General features: G+C 45.4%; 1 protein-coding gene across 5 annotated transcripts in view; it reads right to left on the bottom strand.

Annotated features, from left to right (window-relative positions):
• The window catches only part of Rfx4 (regulatory factor X4), a 151,713-nt gene that overhangs the window by 66,491 nt on the left and 72,455 nt on the right, over nt 1–12,767 (bottom strand). For 3 of the 5 annotated variants that reach the window (XM_076919781.1, XM_076919784.1, XM_076919782.1), the window contains 3 exons: nt 7,585–7,646; nt 2,876–3,089; nt 2,185–2,262 (listed from right to left, as the gene is read on the bottom strand). In XM_076919781.1, the coding sequence (XP_076775896.1) occupies nt 2,185–2,262; nt 2,876–3,089; nt 7,585–7,646 (354 nt within the window). Of the gene's footprint in view, nt 1–2,184; nt 2,263–2,875; nt 3,090–4,780; nt 4,876–6,365; nt 6,498–7,584; nt 7,647–12,767 lie in introns of those variants that run through there. The other 2 variants (XM_076919783.1, XM_076919785.1) reach the window with 2 other exon arrangements.

Below are 12,767 nucleotides of genomic sequence, written 5' to 3'. Positions count from 1 at the left end.
TGAATTTGTGGGTCATATACTTGCTTGGCAATGTTCTATATGAATTGTATCTATCTGTTCAGCCATCATGTATCTACCAATCCAAACACCCGGTTATACAATCAACCAATATGAACTGGGAGCCTAAGAATATAGACAGCTAGAACAAGCATTGACGGAGATGGATAAGGTCCCTTCCTACGGGGGTTACGCTGTGATACTTGGGACATTTACCAAGGTCATTTCTCAGCTGAAGAAGAAAACTATTACTCCCTCCATTGTGTTGTGGCTGGTGGACTTGGCCACCTTAAAGGCTGCCAGCTGACATCCATGCCAGAGGGGTAGAAAGAACATCAGACTAAAGGTGTCGGGTCGCAAAAGGATTTGCCACAGCTTTGGTCACACACAAGCTATATGACCTTGGACAAGTCTCTTTCTTCTCTGGATGACTGGGTATCTAACAATTGCAAGCATTTGTACAAGTATTTACAGTTGATAAGGCTTGTGTCTCCTCTTCTACTGATCCTGTGTATCAGATTGGTGCTGGTTTGTTTCCGTGGCTGAGAAATACATACTTACAATATAGAGCCAGACCTTGTGTTTCTTTCATGAAGTTCCTAAACCCCTGTATGTTCCACGTTCGACTCTCAGATTTGCATGCCTTTCATTCTCTCCGAGTAAGTCTGTGTATTACATATCTCTCTAAAATTAGTAAATACCATATGGCAATATTCAGTAACCACTAAGTGTTGGATGGAAGGGAACTAGCATGGCATGAATGAGTTTTGAGTTGAATAGAGTTGCACGTGAAGGAAGACAGTCACAGCAGCTGTGGGGGTGCATGCATATCCCTCAACCATGTGGCAAACAAGATGGAGCCCAGTTTTGTCAGTCCCATAACAGTGATGCGTTTTATTTCTAAGATGACAAAGTGAAGAACAGGTGTGCCTTCCCTGTGGTCCTTTCACTGGACCCATGGGCTGAACAACAGGACCCTGCAGCCCCGGACCATACAATAGAAGAAGCCTGGCTTTCCAATCACCCCTAGCCATCACTCTCCTAACTAAAGAGAAGCTATGTTAGATTGAAGTATGAGTAAGAGAAAAGCTTCCAGGAAGTTAAGACTTTGGGGCTCATTTGTTGCAGCAGCTAGTGTTGTCTTTACTGTCTGTAACTCATTACTTGTTGATTTCAGCAATTTTTAAACTTGAGTTCGAAGCTAGCCTGGCTTATGGATTAATTTCCAGGGCAGCCAGAGTTACATAGTAAAACCCTGTCTCAAAAACCAAAACCAACTAAACAAACAAACAAACAAACAATCAAAAATCATAGATATGGCCACTTCAGTAATTTCGGAGAATTTAAAGGACATTTTAGAGAAGGAAGAACAGTCCGTTTTTCACCAACGCATGACCATCTCTTGTGGTGCAGTGTCTGTGAGGCAGGGGACGGGAAAGGCACAATATATACACAGCCTGACAAGCCACATACAAAAGGAACCTCTGAGATATTTTCCAACAGTGACTAGGTTTTGTAACTCATTTAGCGCCAAGTTCTCCTTTCTCTAATTGAACATCCAGATCCAACCCCCAGGTGCTGCTGCTGCCGCCGCTGCCACAGTTTCTAACTGAAAGATGCTGTTTTTAAACATTGAGGCCTCTGGTCTGGAAGGTGAGGTGGATGGCTTTGAGGGGAAGAGGATTTTAGCATCCCTCTCATTACAGAGATGCCACAGTTCTCGTTTGCTTGTCCGTTTCTGTTCTTTTTCTTGAATGCAGTGTTTCTGAAGCAGGGATGAAGTGGCTATACGGATGAATGTGGTGGAAACGGAAGCCAGGCCTTGAGGGAGGAGAGACAGTAATCACTCCAAAAGCAATAAGGGATGATCTCAGGAGAAGGTTGAAACCCAGCATTATTTAGCTTCTCAGAATCCATACTTGTAGGCATGCTAGTAGGCTGGCAGGATGGCCTTTCTAGTATGTGTCATTCTACAGTTAAATCAAGGAAAACCCACCACCACCTGACCTCTGTAAGCTAGGATTGGTAGCAGTACCTGCCTTGTAGCATCACTGTGAAGGGTAAGTGGACCAAGGCTACCAAGGGCTTCTAGACACCAGGCCCTGCTGGTGGGAGCTCTTAAAATAAGAATGGGCATGAAGTATAACATCCTAATAGAGTATTCACAGCTTAATGCTATTGACCTACCTCATCAAAGTTGGCTCTTATTACAGTGTCCAGTATTCTCTGACAGTGTGTTCTGTACATCATAATAAAGGTAGACACCTGCGGGGTGAGTAGAGGACCAATGACAAAGGAAGACGTTAGTGTACAGTATGGCTGCCCTGGGAATTTCAATGTTAATACCATTTATTCCACTGGAGGGATGGACTTTACCCACTATCTGTGCATCCTGAAAGAACTGAAGGGGACTGTAGCCCTTAAATGATGTGCTATGACCTATGACCCTTGGCTCCCTGCTCTGTGCTCAGATGGCACCCAAGCACCACCCTGCAGTACAATAGCACTGCTTTTACTATGCTCCCATCTTGCACCTTGAGACTCTTGGGTTCCTGGAAAATAAAAAATAACATGGTCTTTACATTCATGTGCCCAGTACACTGCTTAGCATATGGTATGGTAGGGCTGAGGAGACTAAATTCTCCTTGTGGCTAAGATACTAAAAAATAAAATAAAAACAAAATAAAAGCCAGTGTATCGTTTTAATAAATGCTTCTACAGAAATCACCGTAGGCATTTGGTGTCTATGAATTCTCTGAAATCTATGAGAAAAAGAGGAGGCAGAGAGGGAGAGAGAAACAGAAATAGAGACAGAGACAGAGAGGCAGAGACATAGAGAGAGACAGTCACCCCTAGCAATGGCTTCGGATGAGGTTACCTTCTCCTCAGGAAGACTGGCTGGCAGGTTTAGGTCTTTGACGTTTGGAAAGTCTGGCAGCAATGTCCCAAGCTTGGACCGGGGAGAATACGCCACCGTCTGTTTGGTCACCTCTCTCTTGCCCGTCTCACTCACCCAGGCAGCTCCTTTCTTTGAATACATCACATCATAATACTGGGAGCTTTCTTTCACCGCTATGCCATAGTAATGGTACCTGGGCAACCGAGAAAGAGACAGATAGGGGCCCACATAGATCATTATTAGATGACGATTTCTTGGGTTGGAGAATGTTGTCCAAAGCCAAGTATGACTGGACATATCCAGACCTGGGGCTAAAAGAGTTAACTCTTCTATAAGGCTTGACATCTCTGAAATCTACAATTAAGCCAAGGTTCCGTGTTGCCAGCCATCAATCAGGTAGGTAAAAATAACTAAAATTGCCTCCTACAGAAAATGCTAAGTCAAATACTTTGCAAAGCAAAAGAGGGATGAGAAATGTTCCACCTGATCTTGAATGTCTACCACATACCTTCCCAAAGGTGCCTAACGTTTGAGTATTCGTCTCTGTGAGGACCAAGGAGCAGTTTGTGTTCATACACCAACAATAAAACCTCACCTGGCTATGATCACCTTCTTCAGTAAAGGCTAGCTTCAAAGAGCTGCATTTATATTTTTTTATTATTATAAATTTGAAGACTAGGTTTGACTGTGTAACCCTGACTGGCCTGGAACTTGCTAGTTAGACCATGCTGGTCTCAAAACTCCCAGACCCCCCACTTCAGAGACTCTGCCTCCCAAGTGCTAAGATCAAAGGTGTGTGCCCCCACACCCAGCAAAATCTTTCATTTTTAAAAGACTCATCTAGTGTCTCACGTGACCCTAAGTGCCAAAGACCAGACCTTTGTATTAACTCACAATGGGTATCATAATCACAGACATGCTTCCATTTACACCTGGAGAGGGGAAGAAGGAAGCTGTGTCTGTCGGAGGTGGAGGTGGTGGGGTGTTTTGTACTTCGGCTAACTATCTACTGAGTATTTAAGTTCTGAGCAAAGTACTTTATTCACCCTAATTTGAAAATGCGCTTATGAAATTAAGGATTGCTGCAGTCATCCTAAAGACGAGAAAATGGAAAAAGGGGGGGGGGGAATCAAGCAATTTGCTCAAGGGTGTAGAGCAATTTCAGGCAAGAACAGGTTGTGGGCCAGTCTGTTTGCCTACGCAGCAGCCACTGTGCAGCACTGACGGAAAACAGGATGTGTGCATCAGAATTACCTTTGGAGCTTAATAAACGTGCAGATTCCTAGGCCCCTTCCCAGAACCCACTGATTCAGAACATCTGAGAATGAAGCATGAGTCAGCCTTGAAATGAACATCGTAAGCTACTGTGAGGCGAGGCTGACCAGCTCGAGGTCCAAGGCAAGAAGGACTTGACACACAGACTCTTCTCTCACAAAATCCCCCATGAGGCTAGAAATATCTCACGCTTCACATTTTACAAACCAGGAAACTAAGTTCTAGAGAATTTAAGTGATGCACCCGGATCACCCAGTGAGGAGGCAGCAGAGTCAGGATCTGAACTTCTGACAGGCTTCGCACCTCAGCCTGTGATTTCCAAGCTTTATTAACAATAAGAATCACCCACAGTGCACACGGCAGCATCCTAACCCCCAAGATTCCGATTTCGTGCATCTAGGGTGGGGTTTCACAGTGCAGTGGTGATGCTATGGTAGTTATGGGCCTCAGTTTCAGAAACGCTGGACAACACATCAGCTACTTTTCTCTATCCACAGATACATGGCGATGGGTACAGGGAAGCATTTTGAGTTTTGGGAAAGGTGTTCACGGGAAGGGAGAGATGGGTGCGTGTAACCTTCCCTTTTACAGCCCCCTTCCTGCTGGTACCATTCTGTGAAATTTCTGCCCAGTGGGCAGCTTGCCTCCATCTGCATGCCTCCTGGGATGAAGAACTCAGGCCCTCCGAAGGCAGCCCAGTTCATTTTCAGCCGATGTAGTTACCAGAAAGTTCTTTGTGTTGAGCTAATATCTACCGTCTGGGCCTTCTACTTCCCAACTGTCATATAACTGCCTTTCCATCTGTGGGCAATCTGTGGGGGAGGGGCTGGTTCCAGGGACTCACAGAGGTACCTTGTGGTGGAAAGACAATTATATAGCATACCTCCTTAGCTTTAAAATGTTCCTTATAACTTAAGGCTAAGACAGTCATAATTTAATATGACATTATGAGATAGTTAAATTACTATACGATAGAACAATTTATTGCCTGGTTAATCTATACATGTAGCTGACATCTGCAATTATAGAAAAGCTACTATTCTGGTCTGGTCTCTTCTTGGTTTTACTAGTTAGGCTCTGGAAGGAGAGTCAACACTCCTCCCTAGACATGCCTATGTTTCGTCTATAGGAGTGGATTTGCTAAGGGATTTTGAGAGGCCAGGCTACAGGATGGAGACTTGTTTGCAGCTTGAAACATCTTATTGCCTTTAGATTGGCTAAACGTGTGGATCCTCGTGGACATGGTAGAATATGGCTCTGTGTGTGCAGAACTTTAAAAATGGACGCTGCCCAGCTTGCTCCCATGTAGGTTAAAGAAAAAGAGAAGACGAACAGAAAGACAGGCTCTCTCAGAGAGAACCATTCTCCAAGTGCATGCTTGTTCTATTTCCACCCTTTCTGGTTCTCCACATTTACCAACTTTTTCTACCATTCCTATTCTCCTTAAGAAATCAGAAATTGAAGATCAGAGCCAGTGGTTTTCCAAAGACCACAGGCTAGACAAAAATGTCCATGTTTCTAGTCATTCAGCAACTTTTTATTCAGCCCCTCCCCACTCCTTGACAAGGTCTTGCTGTGTAACTCAGATGGCTGGCCTTAGAACATGTGGCCTCACACTCCTGCCTCAGACTCCAAAATCCTGGGAAGACTGGAAGATGCCACCTTGCATGGCTCAAATCTGGTTAGACCAAGATTTTGAATTATCGACTTCTGATCACCAGCAAACAATTAAGAAAAATAATAATCTGATTTTTGCACATTATCCTTACTGATGTTGCAAGCTTGCTTTTAAACAAAACACCAGAAGTTTTCTTTATAAATGAAGTTAGGTAGTTACTTCTTCAGTGTAGTCACCCTGGGAAATAAATCATTGAGAAATCATCTCAAGATGGCCTTTGTTCAAAATTTTTCTGGACAATCCTTTGGAATTTCTCTCAAGAGCTTCTAATACATACATACACACACACACTCATATAGACACAGACATACTCAGAGACACAGACACATATAGACATAGATACACACACATACACATAGACATAGACAGACACCTACACATACATATATAGATACACACAGGCACACATACACCTAGACACAGACACACACAAACACATACAGATACACACATGCATACACAGAGACATACACATAGATACAGATACACACACAGTGTCTTATTTTCAGACTTTACCATAACAGGGTTTTTCCAACTTTGATCATCTGTTTTCTTTTCTTTCCTTGCTCAGGGGCCAGCATGAGCACGGTGGGGAGCTCTGTCTCTTGGGGTAACAGTGTGTGGGTGTGCTTCCAACCTCCTCTCCACCCCCTCTAGCCCCCTCTGCCCAGACATGACTTCTGCGACCTATATGGGGATGTCACGTTCCTTCTTTTTGAAGAGGTTTCTGTGTTTGCTGGCTCACTGTGCTGCCTGCTCAGGCTGTCAGAGGTCTAGAATGCTGCAGAAGAAGGCACCCTCTAGTGGAGTCAAGGTGCACATTAGCATAAGAAAGGTTCTTAGAAGACTCCCAGGAAAGGGAGCTGTTGAACTGGGGTTGGTCAAACTTGTGTGGCCACCTCCCTCTTCCAAGGGACACTTCCTGACCGCTGGAAGTTTCCAAACTATCTTGAGAGGCAACTCCTTCGCGTCTTTGATGTAGTGGGACTGGCTGAACCCCGCTTTCTGATACACACCTGGGAGACAGGAGTCCTCACAGGCTTCACTTCCTCAGCTCTCCAGCATCAGCTCCTCAGAAAGATCTCCCCACGCCTCTTCCCTTTTCTTACTCTCTGCTATCACATGAAACATAAGTCTTCTTTTCCTGTCTGTCTTACATATCAGAATGTTCCTGGCAAGCCAGGCATGGTGGTTCAGGAAAATGATCTCATGTGAGGGGTCCAGGCAAGAGGACTGTGCTGAGTTTGAGCTTACAGAGCAGGACCCCTGTCCCAGCAAGTGTTGGCAGTCTGGAAGAAACCACCGAGGCAGGGGGAGGAATCACCTGCCCATCCCCCATGTTGTTGGAGCTGGTTTGTGCCTATGGCCCACTGTATACTCTCAGAGCAGAGGTTACTTCATTGAACACGCCAAGCAACCTGGAAATGGTCCCTCACAGGACTCACAGGAGTCCCTCACAGTCCAGTCACAGGACTCCTTGGAAATATGCAAAGATTGCTTTACAAAGGACAACTGAGGACAAGGTGGCACGGAGTCAGATGGCATTGAGCAGCTGGGCCAAAGGTCCCAGGCTTTTGGATGGCTAGGCTCACTCTCTCTCCTCTATAACCACCCCCTCCCCAGGCACAGGCCTCCCCACAGGCTTGCAGACCATGTTCCTGAGAGGCAACCTAGGGTCTGGCCTCAAGGTCCAGTGACAGATGCTGTGAAGGCAGCATGGCTGTTGGGTGCTTACTTTGACTGTCCTCGGGTCCCGAGTCTTCTGGTGGTTAGCTGAGGAAACTGCTGCCTTATGATCTGTAAGGGCGACACAAGAACCAATTACCCATCAGGAACAGTGGGGTATAGGACTGCAAGGGAAGCAAACAGGTGCTGGTGCAATGACTGGCTTTGAGAACACTCTGGAGCAGACTCCCGGTGCTGGGATGGGGGAGGGGCAAGTGACTAGCACACTGACAGTTGTGGGGCTCAGACCCTGAGGAGGAGCTCAGTGGGGATCTCACTGGGCTACCATGCTTTCTTTATCCCCTCTTAGTCACAGCACAGGAAAGCCCAGGATGCTCTAAAATATATCATTTCCCTTTGAGACTGCCATTATACTTGGAGCCAAACCCACCTTCGGCCCTGTAACTAGTCCTTGTATACCACGGCTCTTTCGTCCCTATGAACTGGCCTCTTTCTGCCCCATATCCCTCTACGAGAATGCAAGTTCACCCACATTTCACAGGCCTGCTTCCATCTCTGAAGATGACATTTGGGGCTTCTGAGCAAGATTCCCCTGCTCAGAGACCTCCTGAGGCCAACCAGTAGCAACAGTCTTCTCTTGCTGTCTCTAGGTTCTACTGTAAGGCTTCTATCTGAGAGCATCCAAGGCACTTCCCCACTGAGTACTAATTGGGTCTCTTGCTGCTTGAATGTAGGGTGTGTGAGAGCAAAGACCTTGCTTTCTCAGGGCTGGGACTTGGGAAAGCTTGGTCTTGCTGTGGACTGAAAAGATAAGGTTCTGGTCCCTGCCCAGAGGAAACTATTTTAACTACTGCAGCCTAGAATAACCATACTCCTGAAAGAAGTCTGGAGAGGGGCCATCTGCCAAAGTAGGAACACACCAACAGGCCTCCTTCATTGGTGTTTACTGAGATGGTGTTTTTGTAAAGGTTACATAATGGAAAGTTTGTGAGGTGGCATTAGGGAGACTAGGGGACCTAGATTATATCTTGGCTCAGCCACTTGTGAGGTGGATGCATTTACATTTCACAAGGCACATCCCTATTTACAAAATGGGAATGAGGGGCTGGAGAGATGGCTCAACTGTAAAGAGTATGTGCTGCTCTTGCAGAAGGATCTGAGTTTGATTCCCATGGCTGGCACTCCATAGCTCCAAGGGATCCAACGCCCCCTTCTGGCCTCTGCAAGCACCTGCACTCATGTGCACATACCCACCCACAGATGCCCATGCATACTCATCCTTAAAAATAAAAAAAACTTTAAAATAGAAATGATAATAATCTCTACCTTAAAGAATCTTTGTGAAGTGTGTGTGTGTGTGTGTGTGTGTGTGTGTGTGTGTGTGTGTGTCTGTGTGTGTGTGTCTGTCTGGGGCTTGGGGATGTGAATAGATGTAGAGCCCAGGGCTTAGTAAGAGCTCAATACATGAGTTTCAGAATCTCCTGATGGCTCTGGCTCGTTTCATTCCTCAGCTTTCGATTTTAAACTTACTCAGAATCCCCCAGGCACTCTTCCGTTCTGGCTAAGTGCTCAGCAGACATTCATGGTCAGAGAGATGAGGCTGCAAAAAAGAGATGCTATGCCTGTATCCCCACTGGTTGGGTGTGAGCCTCAGGAGCTTTCTTTAGAGATAGGGTTCTTTTCATTACATTGGCAATGTTTTTCACCCACACTGGTGCTTTGACTGACTTAACTCATCTGTGCAATAAACAGGCACCAGGAGCCTGTTAGTTGTTTAAACTCAACATACTCAATCTTCGTGTGCCTTGGTTTTCTTCTGTGATGTCTGAAGACTTGGGGAGTCATGTAGTCTGTCCTTAATCAGAAGGACAGCTGATGGTGTTACCAACTAAACTAGCATCAGTTCAGCAGGATGGAAAGAAGTGAACAAATAACGAGGTACTGAGATCTTTGAGCGGGCATCGTGAGGACCATCCACTTTCACACTTAGGGAGTTGAGTAACTTAAGGTGTAGAATAGACAGGCAGCCTTGTCTCATCTCAGGGTGGAGGAGGAAAGAGATAGCTCAAAGGATGCTCAGAGAATCTTCTGCAAAGATATCATCATAGGACCACTTTGGGAGGGAAATGAGACAAAATAAGTTTTATTTCACAGGCTTGTCCAGGTGGTTTACTTAGAAAAACACTTGCTATGTATATGAAGACCTGAGTTCAGATCTAACATACATGCAAAATGTTGTGCACTCAAATGCCTATAATCCCAGTGATAGGAACATAGAGATAGAAGGATTTGGGGGCATGCTAGCCCACCAACCTAGCCTAGTTGGAGAGCCCTAGATCCCAGAGGAAAACCCTATATCTCAACGGCTAAGGTGGAGAGTGCTAACACACACATACACACATAGACATACACGCACACACACACACAGACACACGCATGTGCGCATACAGGCACGGAACCATAATTAAAAACAATTAAACTATATAAGGTGCCACTTCTGTAGTCACTCCTGTGTCCCCTGGGATTGTCGTGTCCTATGTAAAGTGCAGTATCAGAGCCTGTGTCAGCGACACTGCTCTTGAGACCCCTTGCCCTGTTATGCAGTCTGAGCCTATACTATAGTTTAATGGCCAGATTCCCCTCACATTTGTGTCAGCCTGTGACCCGGCCCCTCCAGAGGCTCATCACATGACCAGCTACAGAGCAAAGATATTAAGGATGGTTAAGTACTGGATGGTAGAGATAAGGCAGGACTGCAGAGGAGTGACAAGAGAAACATAAATACTGAGTCAAGGCTTCGTGCTGGTTGGAAGAAGATCATGATCTGGGTTCTGAGTTTCCTAACCATGCAAACAGACAAGATAACAATAGTGATACAAGGGGTCCAGCCCCCTTTGGGAAAAGCAGGGCTGTTCTTGTGTTTAGCCCTGAGAGATTTCTTCTTCATAAATGGATGAAGCAGTGAGCCCACTAATATTAGCAGATACTATGAAAATGAAAACATTTGGTACCTTCGAAAGCTGTAGTAAAAGGCCAGTAAGATGTGTCAGTGAGTGAATAAACAGCTTGCCATCAAGCCTGATGACCTCACTTCAATCCCCAGAGCCCACACTATAGAAAGTGCAAGTTGTCCTCTGACGTGTGCATGTATATGTGCACACATGTGGCATGTATATGTGCACACATGTGGCATGTATATGTGCACACATGTTTGTGTGCATATATGCTAAACTAATGTAATAAACATTTTAAGTCTGTAGTTAACATTTATAGTACAGCTAGAATCCTCAGATTGCCAGGGTTTTTATCAGGACAACTGTTCCTCTGAAGAAGCTTTACAATACATGTCAGGAGCCACTAAATACGTTAGATTTTCTGATCTATTGATTCTAAGAAAAATATCCTAAAACAAGAATGCAGAAGATGTAGGGCTTTTAGTAAAAGAAAAATTAGAAATACCACGAATGTCCCATGGCAGGGAACTGGCTGATACATGTTCTATGTACACTCAATAATACTCATGTAGCCATAAAGAATGGTCACAAAATCTCTTACTATGTCATGGCATCAAAACTGCATGTGAGGAAATACCAGGTAGAATCACACATGTTAAACTCCAGCTATAATTTTTGCTTGTAAAGATACAAGAATGAGCGGATTGTATGGAGACCTAAACTGAGAATTCTCTAGGTTGGTTGTGTGGTGGATAGGACAAAAGCAGGGCTCTGAGATCCCTGCTGTCCTAAACTGTTTATACAGAGAAAGAAAAGAAGTTTCTTATTAGTAGTAGTCCTAGTTGACAAAAATGTTGAGGGTAATCTCACAAGGTTCATCAAAGAGAGACCAGAATGTTATAGCGTGGCTTCTCTTTTCCTTTAAAACCAATTTCTGCTCCCAGTAAATCATCTCCAATAATAAAAAAGAATCGGTAGAGGTTTGTTTGGTTGCTAAGCCATTGACTTAGGAGTCTGGCTGGGTTCTGAAGGCCCCAGCTCTGTTTATGCCAATGGTATCCCAAACGACATCCACAGAACAAACAGGCAAACCCTTGGCTGGAGAGACAGGGCTCGTCTACTGACAAGCCACTGGGGCATAGTGACAGACTTCCCGGAGTCATTTGTTCTACCTCCATGAGTCAACATGAGCTACCATCCAAGGCCATGTCATTCTTTGTCTGGTCATGACACAGGCCTGGGAACTCACTGACCAGTCTGACCTGTGGTTCCCCCATTGCCCATGATCTCTTTCACTTACTTGGAATAACTTGTCTGTCAGGATGGTGCCTTTACCATCTTTCTGCCAAGCATCACCTTCCGATGATTTTTTCTAAGACAGCAGTCTTTCCTGTCACACATCCCCACCCCTGCACCCCACCAGTGATTCTGCCACCTGTGCTTCTCCCCTGGGAGCCAGCTGCTTCTCTATGTCTCTTCCATCTCTGCTCCAGCCATGTCATCTCCCAAAAGGATATCCTGCTCCCCATCTAGCCTCCTCAGGAGGAGCCATCTAAAAGACACACGTCTTCATTCCGTGTTGTAGTTGGAAATGCTAGGTTCCTTTCTTCCCCCTCTGGAAAAGAATTCTGACTCCTGGTCCACTACCCAGCCTCTCTCAGATGTTCCCCAAGCTACAGGTTCATGCTATCACCATGATGCTCTTTCCTTAGCTTAGACTGTCACGCTTATGACCATGATGTCACCCATCCCCAGGGGGCTCCCCTCTAGTTCTCTGAGTCCCTGTCACTTTTCCTTATAAACCTGATATAATTGTTTGAATCTGAAATACCCACCACAGCTTCATGTTTTAAATGCTTGGTCGTCAGCTTGTGGTACAATTTTAAAGGCTCTAGAAGCTTTAGTAGGCAGGATGTATCTGGCACAAGTAGGCCGTTAGGTGTGGCCCTTTGAAGGTTATGCTCCCTGGACTCAGTCTATCTCAGTCTACGCCCTGGTCAGCGTAGTGAGAACAGTTGCCAGTCCAAGCTCCGCCTTCGTGCTCTGTGGGGCCAAGGAGCTGTCTGACTGTGGGAGCTAGCCTGGACAAAAAGGAGGTCAAGGCACATCATCCTGAGAAAAGATCATCCTGAGACTGCAGGAGCAGGACTCCTCCCTCCCTGCCCTGGAGCTCAGGTTAGAGGTTAAACTTCCTGTCTCTTTTTAAGGTCATGTTGAGCAAGCACCTGGAATTCCTCCTCATGCAAATGAGGAGTTCTTAGCACATTAGCCCCAAAAG

The sequence above is a fragment of the Arvicanthis niloticus genome, chromosome 22 (genome assembly GCF_011762505.2).
Source record: "Arvicanthis niloticus isolate mArvNil1 chromosome 22, mArvNil1.pat.X, whole genome shotgun sequence".
NCBI classification, from domain to species: domain Eukaryota; kingdom Metazoa; phylum Chordata; class Mammalia; order Rodentia; family Muridae; genus Arvicanthis; species Arvicanthis niloticus.
The sequence above is the reverse complement of the archived record's forward strand: the minus strand, read 5'-3'. Positions and strand labels throughout refer to the sequence as shown.